Source organism: Acinonyx jubatus, chromosome B3 (assembly GCF_027475565.1).
Source record: "Acinonyx jubatus isolate Ajub_Pintada_27869175 chromosome B3, VMU_Ajub_asm_v1.0, whole genome shotgun sequence".
In the NCBI taxonomy this organism is placed as follows: Eukaryota; Metazoa; Chordata; class Mammalia; order Carnivora; family Felidae; genus Acinonyx; species Acinonyx jubatus.
The window spans coordinates 134738996-134756271 of NC_069386.1; the positions used below are offsets into that span (position 1 = coordinate 134738996).

A 17276-nucleotide genomic window follows, 5' to 3' on the forward strand; every position below is an offset into this window, starting at 1 on the left:
GACAGCAGAACTGAGGGGGTGTTTATTAAATCACGAAGCCCCTCTGCCTCTCCGGGGAGAGAAGATCACAGCCAGCCAAGTCGGTGGTGGTGGGGGTCCGAATCCTACACTAGAAAGGGCAGGGAGAGGGCTGAGGCACAGGAGCCCCCAAAGCCAGCCGTGCTGCCTGTGTGGATGGTGTTCTTGGGAGCTCTTGATGGTGTAGGATTAGATTAGAAGGTCCTCAATCCCGATCTCAGGCAGACAAAACGTTCTCAGCCCCGAGCCATCGCTGGAAGTCCCCGTTACGCCCCAGTAGGATTAGTAATCTTTCCCATGAAGATTATAGTAGACAGGACGCTATCCTCAATAAGCACCAAAAAGGATCTGTTTATAGTGATGGAGAGCGGCTTCTCCATGGGCAGCGTCTGTGCTCCGGAGCCCGCTGCGCCCTCTGTCCCCTTCTCATCCATCTTCAGCACTGACTTGTGCACCGCCTGCAGAAATCAGGGGTGCAGTCAGTGTCACCAAGCTCCTCGGAGCTCCGGAGAGGGAGAGGTCTCGGCCAAGGCTGCCCAGCACGGCAGTAACCTGGCTGGTGCCAGCTGCCCCGGGGCTCCTCGTTCTTCTGCCGTCATTGCAGAAGGATATGGGCAAACAGCGTGAAGGAAAGAGTGAGGCGAGGGGAGTGCCAGCTGCAGCGGGGAGGGTGGGGTGGTTTGCTAACCTTCCGTGAATTACAGGGAAGTGTCGAGGGGTGTAAGGGCAGAAGGAGTCTATTGAACCTCAGCTAGATGGAAGGGAGGGGATCGTATCCCCACCAAGTCCTGTCCATAGTCCTCTCATCTGCCTGGAGGACAGCGAGGAAGGAGCCAGATTCTGGGGGAGCTGTTGGAGATGACCGAGACCCCAGATCTACCCCAGGACACCGACATCTGTGACCAGGTGACCTGCCCTGGGGGGATGGATGGGCTTCCCGGAATACTGACGCATTGCATTCCACTCTACGGAATTCTACCAAGTTCACTAGCGGGCCGGTAGCCGTTGTTGACACATAGAATCACAGCCATCAGCACGTCTAACTGTGGAAAAGAAATGAGCCACTGAACGGAATAAAAGCCTGCCGGAACGGGGTAGCTGGCATTGACTCTTTACGGGAGGAAGAACGTAAAAGCGAAAAAATTCTATTAACTGTCTTTCTTCCTCTGGCAAAGTGGGAAATAAATCTGAATCAGTGCCTGCTGTCAGCTGGGCTTGGCAACCAAGATCTCTCCCAGATCGGCTTGAACTTCCCATGTAGCACCAGCCAGTCTCCACCACTCGGGACGCCGTGCTCTCCAGGCTGCAAGCCTTTGGCCAAGCCGTTCCCTTTAATGGAAGATCCTCCCTACGCCTATCCCTGCTTGTTGAAATCTCCCCCCCCCCCCCAACGCCCTTTTACCTTAAAAGTAGGGTTGCCAGATAAAATATAGCATGTACAATTCAAGCTGAATTTCGGGGAAATGATGACTTTCTTCTAGTGTAAGTATATCCCATATTCTGGACTAAAGAAACTATTTGTCACGTATCTGAAATTTGGATTTAACTGAAGGTCCTGTCTGAGATCTGATATATCCCAGGACACCACCCCATGCGGTTCTCTCTGCCCCCAGCACACAGGTGTTCAGCCTCATTGGACATCACAGGGCCCTTGGCTTGCTCACGTAGAACATGTTTGCGACTTACTCCCAACAAGCCCGTGAGGCCTTTGGGACAGACTCTGGGTCCGAGCTAGACCAGTCCTAGGCCTTAATAAATGTTCCAGGCCCTGAGCAGTCATTCGTTGCACAGAATTGACTTCCAAAATAGCATCAGGAGCTTGGTATTTCCAACTCCAAAGACCAGAAACATGAGGCATGGGAAGTTATGTGGTCCCCCCAGGATGACATGGCTGGTTAAGGACAGAGCTGGACTGGCACCCGGCCTGACTGGAGGGATGAGACCTGGCTCGTATGGCTGCTGTGACAATGGCTTTGGCCCAGGGCTGTGCGAAGGCTCCCCGTGGGAGGGGGTGGCATCCAGGCCAGGCCCGCTTACCTCACCCACTTTTAGGCTTCGATGAGGGGAGATCCGGGTGAGATCACCATGCTCTTCAAAGATTTTGGTGATACCCAGGTAGGACAGCGTCCTCTTCAGGTCATAGGTCCCGGTGATGGAGAATCTGGGCAAAGATATGTCCACGACCCTGGGGGAGATGGGAGTAACAGGTGAGCAGCAGGGTGTCCCTGCTTCCCTGGGCAGGCACAGGGCAGGGATGAGTGGGACATTGGCCCTCTCAGCACTGAGGGTCTCAGACCTTCTCTCTGTCCCCAGAGTGAGGAGGGACTCTGACCTTGGGACCCTGGCTTCAAAACACCTCTCAACTATGTCCCTTCTCCCTATCAAACCTGCCCCAGAGCCCTCATCCACAGAAATGTTCTCAAGTTTCCACTGTTTCAGGGCCCCATGGGCCACAGACGTTGAGGTGTCCCCACCGCGGTCTCAGCCTTGCCCAAGCCCTGAACCAGTCCTGACCCAGCGAGCCAGATGCCAGAGGCAGCAAGGTCCTGGGATCTGAAGCCAGGCAGAACTGAGTTCAAATCCATTGTGACTCTTGGAACAAATGATTCACGTTCTTAAGCCACTTGGGCGAAATGATGATGCCAATCACAGCAAGCGTGAGGCAGGAAGGATGCTAAAGCAAATGCGTGTAGGCACTGAGCAGCTGGTGACCAACCAGCAAGTGTTTCTCGTTTCACCCATGAATTGGTGGCTTCGCATCCTCTGCAGGTGGAATCCGGATCGGCCTCCCCACCTGGGGCTTGGGGCCAGGGGCCCTGGGGTACCCGCGGGCCCTGGGTTCCTGTCCGCCTGGCTCTAAACTCTATTTCTTGTTGCCTATTCGCAACTTCATTCCTGCCCACGTTTCTTCTCTTCTTCTGCAGCCCCCATCATAAATGGTATCTGCCTGATCACCCCCCAGGAACAGGTCATGCTCTCTGATGACCTCTATCCTACAGAACAGAAGCAAACTCATCTCCCCTGGCCCCGAGTCACCTCTCAGCTCCCAGCCCATTTCTTTTCCTCCTTTTTTAAGCAGAAATTAATCATCTCTGCCAGAGATCTCTACTTCTCCCACTATTTCTCGGCCCACTCCACCTAGACCTTTGCCATCAACATTCCACTGTCCAGGGCCACCGTTAACCTCTGCTTGCGTTAACCCAGGAGACAGCTCCCAGACAGTGGGTTCCCTTTCTCCACGTGGAAGCATTCCAACCTGAGTCCAGCTCTCTCTCCTTCACCGGCCACTCCTTCTCTCCCCCTTTGCCAGCATCACCTCATTGTCCATCTGTACTGTCTGTGATGCTCCAAGCCCCACCCCCTCGGTCCTCTTATTTTCTCTCTCTCCTCCCTCCAGAAGGATCTCATTCAGTGTCAGGGCTTTAAATACCAGCCACAGGCCTGTGGCTCCAAGACTTACCTTCCCACTCATTCATTCACTCAACAAATTAAGTGCCTCTTGTATACAGGGGGTGGTGTTCGAGGTGCTTGGATGCATGTGTGAATGAAAGAGGCAAAACTCGTGACCTTGAGTGTGTGCTCTAGCAGGGAAGACAGACAAGAAAACCCAAATGATGAATAGCATCCCATAAGCATCGATGCATAGACGGGGAGCCTGTGTATAAGGAGGCAATGCATGCGATGGGAAAAAATCCAGATCAACTTGGGGGAATTAGGGATGCTGAGACACAGGGAAGATTGGAGAAACTTTGAAGGAGACAAAGGAATCAGGCAAGCTGGGTCATTTTTTTCTGAGTGAAATGGGGAGCCACAATAGGGTGCTGACCAGAGAGGCTCGACACACTCTTGCTTAAGGCTGAAAACGGTCATTTTGTCCACTTCGTGAAGGATATGCTCCTAGTGTGGGGCGGGGGTCACAGGAGTTGGTGCCAGGAGTCCCCTGGGAAGCGGTTGCAGTCATACTGTGATGTGGGAGGGTCAGGAACAGGAGCCAGCTAGGATGCACTGTGGAGGAACCCCTGTGAGCAGCCTGTGCTTGGACTTCACAAGAAGCCGCTTCTATGTGCTATGAGTATCCCCGGGCCTCTGCGAAGATCTCTGGTTGTGTTAAGCCCAAACCTCCAGGAAGGCCTTTGTTGGCCTGCAGGAAATCTCAAAGGGCCTATCTCACAAAGGGGGGAATGTGGGCCCTTCTCCCAAAACCAGAGAGATGGCCACAGTTTTCTAGGAACCGGTGTCCTGATGGCAGTCTCAGCTCCAAGGGCTGCAGAGGGGCTCGGGCACAGGCCACATGCAGCACCAGTTGCTGGGACCAGAGCTGCGCCCCATGGAAAACTGGTAGGAATAGCCTAGAGATGGGGATGTTGAGTCCCTCCAGCCCAGCTGCAGGGTCTCTGGTCATCATAATTTGAATACTAAGAGAAATGTGACCTTATGGAGGTCACGTCTCATGAAGCCAGGACTTCTGGATAAAGTGTGGGTGGAGGGTGTGCAGCCCACTTTTCACACCCTTCCATACCCTTCATTCCCCAAGGCACCTCTGTGAACTCAGAAATTGGAGGGCACAGGCTGGAAACTGCCAGCCTTCTTGGTGGCATCCCCAGGTTAAGAGAGATGTGCCTTCATCTTCAACTAATGGGCTGCCATCCCAGAGGTTCACCACGTAGGTAAGGGGACCAGACCTACAAGACGCCTGTCTTTCAATAAACCTGAAGTTCAGATGTTCTTCTGAGAACTTTGGAACCCTGCCTCTTCAACCCATTGGAAGGCAAAGGTCTGTGCCTTCCGTGGGGTCATGATTTGTTACGGCACATTTGATCCCCTCAAGAGTCCTTTGAGGCCGGCGTTAGTGGACCATGCCACAGAAGAGAAAACTGGGTCTCAGCTAAGGTTGGAACCCAGACACTTCCTCCCGTTTCAGGGCCCAGATGCCATTACCCACCGCGGGCCCTGGTTTTCAGCAGGGAGGATCAGGAGGTGCTGTGCAGATCCCAAGACATAGCAGCCCTCTTGGGAAGACCTACCATCTAAGCCTGCTGTTCCTCCCCATTCTGATACAGTGACTTTATCTGAGGCCTTCAGAACTGGAATTTCTCTTTCATGAGCTTTCAGCTCAATTTAGAGATCCAACATGTGTTCAACAGTTGCTCCGGGGATACGCTCCTGTGCACTTCCAGCTGCCATATGCTTGTCCTGGTCCTGAAGCTCCCCAGGCACCATGCACATCTACACTGACACCAAGTCGACACTGATGCCGAGTCCCCAGCCCTTACTCTTCCCAAGAACATCTACTATTAAGCAAGTGCCTGAGAAGAATTCTGTAGGCTCATCTTAAATCTGTTCTAATTTTATGTTTAAAAAAATTAGTTACTCACTTTAGTCCTTCAACTGTTATTAGTATAACTTATTTGGGCTGCACTTCACCCGTTTTATGATAACATTACAGTTAAAAACATGATTCTGTGTACAACAGACAACTCCCTTTGACACCTCATGTTTGTCCCTGCAGTTTCTCTCTGCCTAGGATTCCATCACTTCTTTCTCATCCACACACACCACTGTTCAGCCTTGAAGACTTAACCCCAATGCCACCTGCTCCATAGAGCACTGCCCCCCACCACTGCCCACCATGATTTTTCTCTGTCCACTCCACTCTTATGATATAACCATCTCCCTCTAAGAACAAGTGTTTCGCTATATTCCTAGGACTCATTTTCTGGTCTACTTCCTACCAAAATACAAGTTCATCATGGAGCCCAAAATAGGACTTGGTCATGGGGTTAGAGCTCAATAGATCTGGGCTAGAAGAAGTAAAAAGGAAGAAGGGAGTTGCTGAGTATGGCAGGCACCCTCTTACTTTCGTGTTGTTAGTTTTTTCCATCTGACCAAAGTGTCCGTGTTTATGGCCTCCTCCACATTCTTCATTTTACCCTTATCAGGAAGAATGAAGATGGCAGTGATGGTGCCCTGGTAGGGCATTTCCAGGACAGTGCAGGAGAGCTGTTCATCATAGCCGGCTTCATATATGCCCCCGCGGAACATCATGGGCACCTTCACTGACTTGTTTCCATCCAGGATGAAGTCTTCCTCTTTAGTTGCTTTTGGATCAAATTCTTGTTTCCACCTGGCTTAGGATTGAAGAAGGACAAAGTGACATGAGTTTCCTGAAAGGGAAGAGGTGACTGGACCCAGCTAACCAATGATCTCTATCCACGTGGATTCAAGGACGGGGTTTGGATACTCTGGGATATCAGGACACGTCTCCGGGAATCCTTGCCCATGTGCCATACCCTGAAATCTCCTGGTAAAGTGGCATGGGTCTGATTGTCAGTTCCCAAAGAAGCCATGATCAGGGCTGTGGGGCTGAGAGGGAACCTGTGGACTGCCTGAAGCCCAGGTGCTGCTGAGGCTGAGACAGCCCTTGGATTGTGTCCCAGTAGAGAGGCCTGGGTTATACTTAGTAGGAACTATTTGGTCTTGTGTGAGTGAAAATACTCAGCTCTGTTCTAAGTCAGTCCTGGAATAGCTGCCCTCGGGTAGGACTGAGAAAACTGATGGAACAGGTTGCTTTGGGGAGCCTACCGAAGAGAAGAAAACACTCAAAGCTGGGTGTTTGGACTCCTCCATTTTGATCCTGACTACTCTTTGATACCATTTAGCATAAAGTGAGACCTGGGTCTTTTCACACCCACTAATCTCAGAGCCCCCAGTATGGGACCCTGAGGGCCAAGTCCCTGAACTCAACTTCTGACTTCACTGTTCCAGAAGGATGACCTTGAACAAGTGTCTCAATTGCATTCGGCTTCAGCGTCCTTGTCTGAAGAATGAAGAGATTGATGAGTACCTTAGAGGGCTGCTGTGTGACTGAGTGGGAAAGGCAGCACAGATCAATGACCTTGTACATTGAGTATTGAGTGCATGCTAGTCATCATCAGCATCATTGTTGCCATTGCTTTTAAAATATAGGGGATGTAGAAACTTTGGGAAATTCCAGATTCTCCTCTCTCCCTCTGCTCTTTTCCTCTATGCCATCAGTCTCACTGTGGATTTGGGAAGAGCTGAACTTCCATATTCAGGACCATGTTTCTGATAGCCCCGACATGATCTTGCCTGATCTGAGAGTTGTTGGCCTCTGATTCTTGCCTATATTGGCCAATCTTTGAGTGTGCATGTGGCATGTGAGTGGCTGTGTGTGGTGGTGACTGGTTGGGGGGGGGTGGTAAGTGAAACTTAGATTTGGGAATATTCTTTCACCTTCTTTTTCAGTCTCTCACCCTCAGATTCAGTCTCTCACCTTGTAGATTTGTCACATCTACAAAATGTGACAAGGAGACCAGGGCACCCGCCAAAGTGAACCTCATCGCCATCATCAACACAATTACCATCCTGGGTGTCTACTTGGAGTGCTATAAATGCACAGCCTGTGGGTCAAGAGAAGTAGATTCTAGTCCTGACTAGAATCTAGTCCTGACTAGTCCGGCTTTGACTGGCTTTGTAACCCTAAATCAATCTCTTTCCAAGCTACACATCCCTCATCTAAGAAACAGGGAAAAGAATGTCACTCCAATCTCTACAACCAATGTTGTATTAGGATAATCAGTAATAATGAAAATGCACATATGGAGAATAATTTAGACTTCCCCAAATTGGTTTCTCATACATTTTTACTTTGGATCCCAACAAATGCCCTATGAGTTGTGAATAAAGGTACTCATTTTGCAGATAGGGAAAGTAGAGTTCTGATAATTTCATTACGTATGAATTAAGGTCACAGAGCAAGCAAGTGGCCAACCCAGGTTTTTAATCTAAGTCTACTGGTCATCCTATCCTTTCCATGCCAACATGCCCCAAGCCTTACCTAGAAAGAAAATACAATTTGTAAGAAGCATCACAGTGCCAGGATCTATATTCTTGATCAGGTTGTTGATTTTCCCCTGGGTTTTCTCACTGATATAGTCATTGATCTGCCTCCGAGTATCTTCCAAGTTCTGGAAGTTGATGGGGACGGTGTCTGCATTGTACTGGTTCTTGACATTTGTCAGAAACTTCTTCTGTGGCTTCAGCTTCTTGTCGATGAACAAGGTGTTTGTGAGGTTCAGCTTCAGGTTCTGGCCCTCCTGGTTTATCCTGTGGATGAGGTAATGAAAGGCTTCATGAAGGTCTTTCTCTGGAATATCCCTGAAGTTGAAACCCTCCTTGATCTCATCCAGGGTGGAATCCTGGGCACCCAGAGATAGCATAGCAAAGGCTGAAGAGATGCTCAAGGGGGAAAAGAAGATGTTCTTGTCCGGGCTATTGGACGCCAGCTTCCTGAAAAGCTTGAAGCCGAATTCTGTGTTCCGCTTTGTGAGTTCCTGGGCTGCCCTCCTCCCCTTCCATGATTCGATCTGGCTCACTGGTACATGATTCTTCAGAGGGAGGTTGGGCTGCTGAAGACTTTCCACAGTGAGAAGGCCAGCCAAAAGTAGGCCCAGGCCCAAGATGGGGTTCATTTTCTTTGGCGATTGTCCTGTTGAGTAGTAGACCTGAGGTTAGTAGAAAAAAAGAACAAAACAATCCTACTGCCCTTCTATTATTCATAAAGACAAGAAGAAAGAAGCAGCACAGTGAGGTTTATAAATTCTTTAGCATCCATTTTAGCATTTACGCTTTACAATCACTCTGGGGACTAGAAACATTTGTCCTTATTTCATAAATGAGATGACTGAGTGTAGAAGAAATCTCTTGGTTTTGTACTCCTCTCCCCATCCTATAATCATGGTATCTCAATTCCTTTGAGAAACTCCCTCCACTACATTGGATCATAATAAGACTACCTCACACTGTGGGCATGTGACTGGGGCTAGGCCATCAGAATACTCCATCCACTGCCACACTGATTGGTTAAGGGATGAGAATGACCAGCATCAGAAAAGTCATTGTCTTTCCCTGAGAATGCACAATACTCTTAACTTTGGGGTGTCTGGCTTCATTATACAGTCCTAGAACTCAGTGTGGCCATGGGTTCCATATATAAAAGGAAAGAAGAGAGAGAAGGATGGAAAGAAAGAAATGAGGAGACATACTTGGTGACATCTTTGGAGTCCCTGGATCAAGCTTCACCCGAAGCTCACTCACTTCTGTTTCTCCAAGTTATAAGAGCCAGTAAATTTCCCTTTATGGGTTGGCTGGTTTGAGTTGGATTTTTTCCTTAAAACCAAACAAAAATCCTGACTAATTTGCAGAAATAAATCCCTTTGTCTAATATCACATGGTCTATAAGTGGTGGATACCCAGCCCAGGAGAGCCCAGGTCTCTAATAACCCTCTTTCCATATCCCTTTTCCAGGAAAGAGAGGCAGTGTTATAGAGAAGAAAAGCCAAATCTGCCTGGCCCCAGGACTCCTGCTCCTTTTTGCCACTTCTCAGCACAGCATCTCCCAATAAGACTGAGCTTTTGGGGGACAAAAGTTTCATTTTCTGCTTTTCCCCAATTTCTAGTCCTAAGGCTACAGAGAGATGCCAAAAGCATGATATTCTAAAAAGTGTGTTGACTTCTCTAGCTGGACATGCTACTGCCAATGATTTTTACACCAATTTATATTTCTTTGCTCCGTCCTTTGTTTTTACTGTGTATTTTCCTGTAACCTATATCTCTATTTATCTGCAATCCATGGGAAATAATGTGCTCCTCAACAGTCAAGACTGTTCATGGTTGTCTTAGAGTGGGTTCCCAACAAGCAGAGCCCGCAGTGAGAATTCAGGAATTCATTGCCTGTGTAGGAGGAGTCCCTCAGGAAGTGAGGCAAGCAGGACAGAGAGGGAAAGAACTGAGCACGGATGTGGCCCCATGTAATATGGAGACTTGGCCTGATCCACAGGAGAGGGCTCTGGAGCATCAACCATATGGCAGCACTGACCCTGTGAGACAAAGGGGGCTGGCTTTTGGACAACTGTCAGTGGCTATTGTCAGTCTGCCCCCAAGATGCAGGGCCTGGGGTAGAACTTCCCAGGTCAGTTAGCTCCTACCCACCAAAGGCAATTTTCCAGAATGGGGAGGAAGTTGTGAGCTATTAGCAGCCAACCTCAGGATCCCCAGCCTAGGGGAACTGAGCCCACCTAGTGGGCTCTTACCAGTTGAGCGACTAAGAGGGTAACTAAATACCTGAACAGGATCTATACCTAGGGGTGCCCTGAATCCCCAAGTTCTTCATGTCCTCAAACCCTCTATGCCAGGTCCTTTGGACACAGCCTTCAGCACCGTGGACAGGGTCTTCAAAGAAGCTCTGACCCAGTGTTTGAAAATTCTAGTGAATCCTACCCATTTCTTCCATTTTCCTAACAGGACTTTATATTTCTAGGTATCTCCCGCTCCTTAGACAGACAGCCCATGTGCCTCAGGGGCAGGGCCCTATCTCCAGCTCCAAGGGGGCCCTGACTGTGGTGGTTCATGAGCTGGGCCCAATCCAAGCAGGATGCGGTGAGGTTCTGCCCTGATGGCTGTTCAGGGAGGGGCACATGACTTATGTGATCCAATGAATGAATTTTGGGGCTCTTTGTTGGCATATGGGGGTGCTGCACTCTCTCTTTCTCTGGATTTCCTGGGCAGGAAGGTGTGGATGCCAGGGACTACCATTTGCCCCATGGGGGAAGTGACTCTGGGGCAAAGCCAACACAGAGAAGGGACATGCAGGGTTTTGCAGAGAAACCAGAGCTGGGCCACAGATTAGGTGAACTCAGAGCCCGCCCTGCCTCCAGACTCCCAGTGGTGCTGGTGTGAGTAATGTAGTCAGCTACTCAAGGCCAAAAGCATCCTAAAAAATACAAATGTATATTAAAAAATGCCTGAGCGACCAAGCAGTAAGGACTCTGGGCTCTGATCTCAGATCTCTTGGCTGTGTGACACTCGGAAAGGTCATCTCCCTCTCTCAGCTTATGTGATCTCTCAGCATCTTATACTCCTCATGATGTATATTTTAGTAAAAATTAAAAATCGATGGCGATGCACAAGGGCTCTAGGAGCTGTCTGAAAATAGGTAATAAAAAGGAAGATTCATAAAATCCCTGAGGATGTTTCAGATAAAGGAAAGAACACAGAAACTAGAAAGGAGTCGATCTCTCAGGCTAGTAGGTTAGACTATTTACAAAATTTGTGTGGTTTAAAAATAGAAGCTTCTTGTATTCAGAATAGATAATTGCCTGTATGGATGCTAGTTCTCGATACCCAGGAGTGGAGAACTTATCCACCTCAGTCAAGGAGCTGAAAGAACCTACATTCTCGGCAGTAGGTTCACCAGCCAGGTGAGGTGCAAAGCCTTTGGGCAACTTACCGGGAGTGGAGTATGGGTCTGGGCAGAGGGCCAGACCTTGGAGCAGAGAAGGGAAGCTGCTGGAAGCTTCTGGCATAGACCACACACACACACACGCACACACACACACACACACACACACCACATTTTTAAAGCGATGTTTGGTTAGTGGTCCCTACAAGTGTTTTCTACTTCACCAAGCTCTTGGAACAAGAACTGATTATGGAATTACAAGTGTAGATATCGGTCCTCTCCTGCTTGTGGGTCTGTTAGGTGGCACGGAATAAGCCTATTAACCCTTCAGAGCCTCAGTTTCTTCATCTATTAAATGGGGAGGGGAGTGACATTTTGACTTCCTCCCCACTAGTTGCGGCTACTCATCTCACTGCCCCTGGCCCTGTAGACGCAGACCACACCTCGGCCGGGTCTCAGCTTCCCCCACCTCCATGAGCCTGCGTCCCCCACCTCCTCACCGGCCTCCTGCACCACCTCCTCACCGGCCTCCTGCCCCACCCCACTGAGTCCCGACAGCCTGGCCTCTCTTCCCCCCAAATGGCCCATAGTAGCCCCATTTCTGGGCCTCTCCATCTGTCATCACGGGCTCTAAACTGACTCAGACTTGTCAGATGGGCTCTGGTCCCAGATGCCTGAGTAGGCTAACTTTTATTTCATTCATTAAAATAGCTGAACAACTGGTTGTTTCCCAATAAATTGATAGACTGCCCGTGTTGAGCAATTCTTTGTTGGTTTTTAGTTTGGAGTGAGCATGTGTGTGTGTGTGTGTGTGTGTGTGTGTGTGTGTGTGTGTTGTTGTTGTTTCACTAATAAAATAATAAACAAAATAAGAAGAAAAGATCTGAACCTGGTTGGAGCCACGTCAGGGGAATCAGTCTTTCAACTCCTCTCTGACCATCCTGGTCCCACACTTCCTATTAATTTCAGGAAACAATTCCCTTCAGTTAAGAATAGATAAATAGTATGGCCCTGACTCAGGAGTCATTCCTCTTGGAGACAGGTCCAAGCCAGGTGAGGAGCCCTCTGGATGAGCAGCTCAGGTACCCTCAGTCTGCATGTGGAGGGCCGCTGTGGGGAGAGGCCAGGCAGGGGGGCTGCGGGGAGAGCCCAGGCAGGGGTGCCTCAGGGAGAGGCCAGCAGGGCTGCCACAGCAAGCTCTGGTCTCCCCTCCCACACCATACTGATGAGCTTAGTAACCGGGATCTGCCCATCAAAGGGACTAAGGGGTGGGCAGAGTGGGACATGCTATCACTTTCAACAAGAATGCTGAAAGTCCTTTCATTCTTACTCTTACCAGTAGTTTGGGAAAAACAATACAGTGGCCAACAGCCCACGTGGGAATCAGAACTACTTGATGCACAGTGGTTGGGGTCTCTTTGGAGCCACCTGGCAAGAAAAAGCTCATGTAGTGTCTGTCTTCACGCCAACGAGACTGAAAAGTTCAGGGCGCTTTGGATGTGCTCCCCTCCCCAGTGGCCGGAGCCCTGCTGAGTGACTGCCAGCCAGCTACGGTGCTATTTGCTCCATGAGGGGCCTCTTCCTGCACAGGCTGGACAGAGGAGTCCTGCCATGCCCTGTGTAACCACGGGCCCTCTGAGACCCCAGCTTTCTTCCAGTCTCTTCCAGAGTTCTCCACGGAAGGCACAGTACTTGCATAAACTTAATGCCTTCCCTTGGACTGCGGGACCTGAGGGACCCTTCCTAAAGATGTGCCTTGGCATCCCGAAAGACTGGCACCAAACCCTGGGCTTGAGAAGATGTCCCAGGCATGCTCTGCGGTCTACCTACTTTAAGGGGTTAATACCATTTTTTAAACAATTTTTTTTTTTTAACATTTATTGACTTTTGCGAAACAGAGAACGAGCAGGGGAGGAACAGAGAGAGACGGAGACACAGAATCCGAAGCAGGCTCCAGGCTCTAAGCTGTCAGCACAGAGCCCGACGTGGGGCTCGAACTCATGAACTGTGAGATCATGACCCGAGGCGTAGTCAGTCACCTAACCGACTGAGCCACCCCGGCGCCCCAGGGGTTAATACTGTTTTAAGAAGAGATCGCTTTAGACAGAGTAGACAGTATTATTTTTTGAAGGAAGTTTAGAAGGAAATAGTGGTGAGACATACCCTCCTTCCCCTGCTGGATGTGAGAGCTGACCCGGGAACCAAATCTGATGACTATTGTAGGAGACTTCGTTCTCCTTCCTGGGAAACAAAGAGGGTAGAACACAAGGACATCGTCTCATCCCCAAATTTGCCCTGGAGATTTCTGCCTTTACTCTTTTCCTTTTTAGTGTTTGTTTATCTTTGCGAGAGATTGAGAGAGAGAGAGAGAGAACGAGCAGGGGATGGGCAGAGAGACGGGGGGAGAGAGCATCTGAAGCAGGCTCTGCACTAACAGCAGAGAGCCCGACGCGGGTCTCGAGCTCACGAACCGCAAGGTATGACCTGAATCTAAGTCAGAGGCTCAACCGACTAAGCCACCCAGGTGCCCCGTGCCTTCATTCTTTTAAGAGATATTTTGAGCCTTCCCTCCGTGCCAGGCACAGGGGCAGAGGTGCAACGCCCCCTGTGACCTTCCTTGGAGCCTAAACATGGAGCTGTGTCTCCTGAGAGGCGATGACCACAGCCAGCCCCACAGACTTCACCAAATCCTCAAGCACTTTCCGGCTCTTTGGCCCATTTCTCCTGCCTTCAGTGACCTCATTCCAGGATGAGGGAATATGTACATTGGGAAGGCTGAGCGACCGTCGATTTCGGGGCCACTTGTGCCATAAAGGGGAAACAGAGGCACAGAGGACAAAGGAGCTGTCTAAGGTCATGACATGCATTTTGCCGGATCAGAGTGGAAATCCCTACTCAATCAGGCTCTTCAAGAGAGCGGTTTCCCAGATTTGGAACTCCTCCTGAATTTCTTGAAGACACCCACCCTGGGACAGCGCCGCATTTTCCCACGGTCGAAAGCAAACTTTGTTTGGAATAGACAGCAAACAAACAAACCACACTGGGCTTTTCCAAAGAGAAGATATCATACTCACAGTGCATTCAGGAGAAATCCACTGAGCCAGCCAAATGGATCTGGTTTTCTTGCTTTATTATTTATACTTCCATGGCCTCTTGGTAACGTAGACCGAAGGCCAATAAAATTAGCTGGCTTGAGTGGGCAGGTGATGGAGACTCTGGGAGCAGTGGCCACGCCACTTCTCGGGGGCTTCTCCTCATCCCCGGAGGCAGCAGCATGATATTTAGACCACACCTGCTGGGTTGTGGCTTCTCTAATGAAGTCCATTTATATCTTTTGCAACCACCGTATTTCCCAATCGCTGTGGATCTGGGACTTGGAGTATTCTACAGGTGCACCAACCCGCAGTCCTGACATTAAATACTCAGCCCACACATCACCGCTGTCACCGATGGGAAGAGGCAGATAGCTGGGTTTCTTGGGGTCATTCCCCTCATCCCCCCGTTTCTTGCTTTTGCGATTTTTCGAGTACTCTACAATTATCAGTTCCATTGCGTGAGCTCGCATGGAGTCCTTTAGGGGAAGAGAAATAATTACATAGATAGTTTCTCTTAGGGATAACGGGAATCAAACACTCCCATCAAAGTTCGTGCTCATTCAAGAAAATCACAAGCTGCCTTCCGGCCGCGTGTTGCACGGGAGTAGTGAGACTATGCGGGGTTTGACTCCCCTTACTTTTCTGCACTTTCTGAGTTGTCTTTAAGGAACAGGTGTTACCTGAGAAGTAATTTTGAAGAGATTGGAAATAAAATGAAACTCTTCTCTTATCTTTCAAACCCGATGACCCCAGGAGGGAAGAATGAGGAACGCAAGGCACCTGTTTTCAGTTCTGCTTTCTCTCACTAATTCTAAGGAGCAGAAAAATCATTCAAATATTCCCCCCCGCCCCCGCGCTTAGTGACGTTTCATAATAGGTCTTATGTGACCACAGGACCAAGAGTTTATTATTTTTTGAAGCAAGTTTAGAACGAAGTAGTGGTGAGACATACCCTCCTTCCCCTGCTGGACGTGAGAGATGACCCGGGAACCAAATCTGATGACTGTTGCAGGAGACTTCGTTCTCCTTCCTGGGAAATGAAGAGGGTAGAACACAAGGACATCATCTCATCCCTACATTTGCTCTGGACATTTCTGCCTTTATTCTTTTTCTTTTTAATGTTTATTTATTTTTGCGAGAGATTGAGAGAGAGAGAGAGAGAGAGAGAGAGCACGAGCAGGGGACGGGCAGAGAGAGAGAAGTGTTTCCTTCCTCTGGGATGCTACTTTACGCAGAGATGTGACTCGTATCCTCAGAGCTGTGCGGAGCAGACGACCCAGCGAAGCCTTCTAGAAAAGAGGGGACCCTGGCTCTTTCCCAGGCCTGGGTCAGCCACATCCTGATACACTCAGAGACCAGACCAACCAGGCCGTGGGGATGTGGGGCTCGAGCTGCGAGAATCAGGAGGAGCCCCTGCAGGAGGCCGTGAGCCGCCACCTTCTCTCACCCTGGGGGGCAGGCCTGCCCGCTGGGGTGCATCTGGGCCACATACACCGAGTGGAGAAGGTGGGAGGGCTCACTGTGGGACTCCATTCGCTGAGGGGTGTGGATGGACACGCAGCCATGGCAACGCGATGGGCTAAGGTGAGGGCGTTGGTCCTGAGATCCAGCCGGGCAGATGCTGACCCAGAATCTGGGTCTGTGCCCTGGTTTGGGAGGGAAGAACCCTGCTTGCTAATGACAGGGTGGGACCTGTGTGAGTCTTTGGACCACACCTGCTGGCTGCTGCAGACATACTCTGTTTCTGGGCAAACTCCCACGGGAGACACGCGGGAGAGGCCGGAAAGGGACAGCGCTGCGGCCAGGTGGGGATGCTTGCTGAGCAGTACTGGGCTGCACCGGGGGTGCCTGAGCTCAGACAACGCCCAGGGGCCAGTAGGCCACGGCGGAGGCCGGCCACGCAGGGAGGCCAGGCCTTAAATCTCCGCAAACGGCTTCCCACCCCTGCCGGGGAGGAACCCTTAGGGTTCTGATGGGCCAAGGTGGCCTTGCAGAGGTGGGTGCCGGTGGAGAGCAGTGGCCTTGGGAGGACCAGCCCCTTCCCAGCACCCATCAAGGGGCCGCGGCCTAGACTTGGGGCTGCCCTGACCACCTGTAGATGGGAACATTCGAGGCCCATGGATTTGGGCCTGGTGTCCGTAGAGGGTTAGGAAGGTGAAGATGATTGTCCAGTCTGGGGACACCGCAGTGAGCTGACAGACCTGAGGCAGTAGCCTGCGGCAGGGGCATGGCCTGAATACGTTTTTATGGTGCAGCCACGTGTCGGGGTGAGGGGGGAACAGGGGGCTTCCGGCTGTACCCTCGCTCTTTGGTTGTCCGAGATGCTGGGCCTGGGAGAGGTCTCTATCCTAGATCTAGGAACATGTTAGTGACCATGCCAGTCCCCGTGTCCAGGAGCACAGGTCTGCTTGGAACACGGGAGGGCACAGAGACGAAGCCACACTCGGTAAAGGCTTATTACTGTGCATTATTAAAAGATACTTGCTGATGGGTATATTGCATTTTTCACATCAACTTTGTAAGTTAGGTGCTGTGAGACCCACTTTACGTAAGAGGAAACTGAGGTTCCTCTAGCCAGATGATTAGCGGACCTGAGACTGAAAATCAGGCCTTCTGGCTCCTAATCCCTTGTTCTAGCAATGGCTCCGGAAGACCATGGATGAAATCGGGGACCACGGCACTTGGACAGCCAGCACTGGCCTCGAGTCCCTGCCCAGACTGGCGCTCCATGCAGCCAGGCATGGAAAAGGAGACAGAGTGTCTGTCTCTTTGATGGTTTTGTTTTAAAAAAATTTAGTTTATTTATTTATTTTGAGAGAGAGTGAACAAGAGAGCGTGTGTGCAAGTGGGGGAGGAAGGGCAGAGGGAGGGGGAGAATCCCAGGCAGGCTCTGCACTGTCAGC

At 50.3% G+C, this 17276-nt stretch overlaps 1 protein-coding gene across 6 annotated transcripts; it reads right to left on the reverse strand.

Annotated features, from left to right (window-relative positions):
* On the reverse strand, window positions 1-15398 carry SERPINA12 (serpin family A member 12). Of its 6 annotated transcripts, XM_053224894.1 has the most exons (7): window positions 14353-14593; window positions 13442-13519; window positions 9084-9207; window positions 7877-8527; window positions 5876-6146; window positions 2056-2203; window positions 1-476 (listed from the first exon to the last, which is right to left on the reverse strand). In XM_053224894.1, the coding sequence occupies exons 3-7, from the start codon at window positions 9091-9093 to the stop codon at window positions 285-287; spliced, it is 1272 nt and encodes a 423-aa protein (XP_053080869.1). In that variant the 5' UTR covers window positions 9094-9207; window positions 13442-13519; window positions 14353-14593; the 3' UTR covers window positions 1-284. The 6 variants fall into 6 exon arrangements, with proteins under 6 accessions (XP_053080869.1, XP_026922336.1, XP_053080870.1 ...); XM_027066535.2 differs by lacking the exon at window positions 13442-13519; XM_053224895.1 differs by lacking the exon at window positions 9084-9207.
* Between the last annotated feature and the right edge of the window lie 1878 nt (window positions 15399-17276).

Excerpts from the sequence above, each read along its gene's own strand:
- SERPINA12 (XM_027066535.2), bottom strand. Across the intron at positions 6,147-7,876 it reads AAATTGTATTTTCTTTCTAG|CCAGGTGGAAACAAGAATTT; the intron begins GTAAGGCTTGGG and ends TTCAATCCTAAG. Across the intron at positions 2,204-5,875 it reads AAAAAACTAACAACACGAAA|GGTCGTGGACATATCTTTGC; the intron begins GTAAGAGGGTGC and ends CATCTCCCCCAG.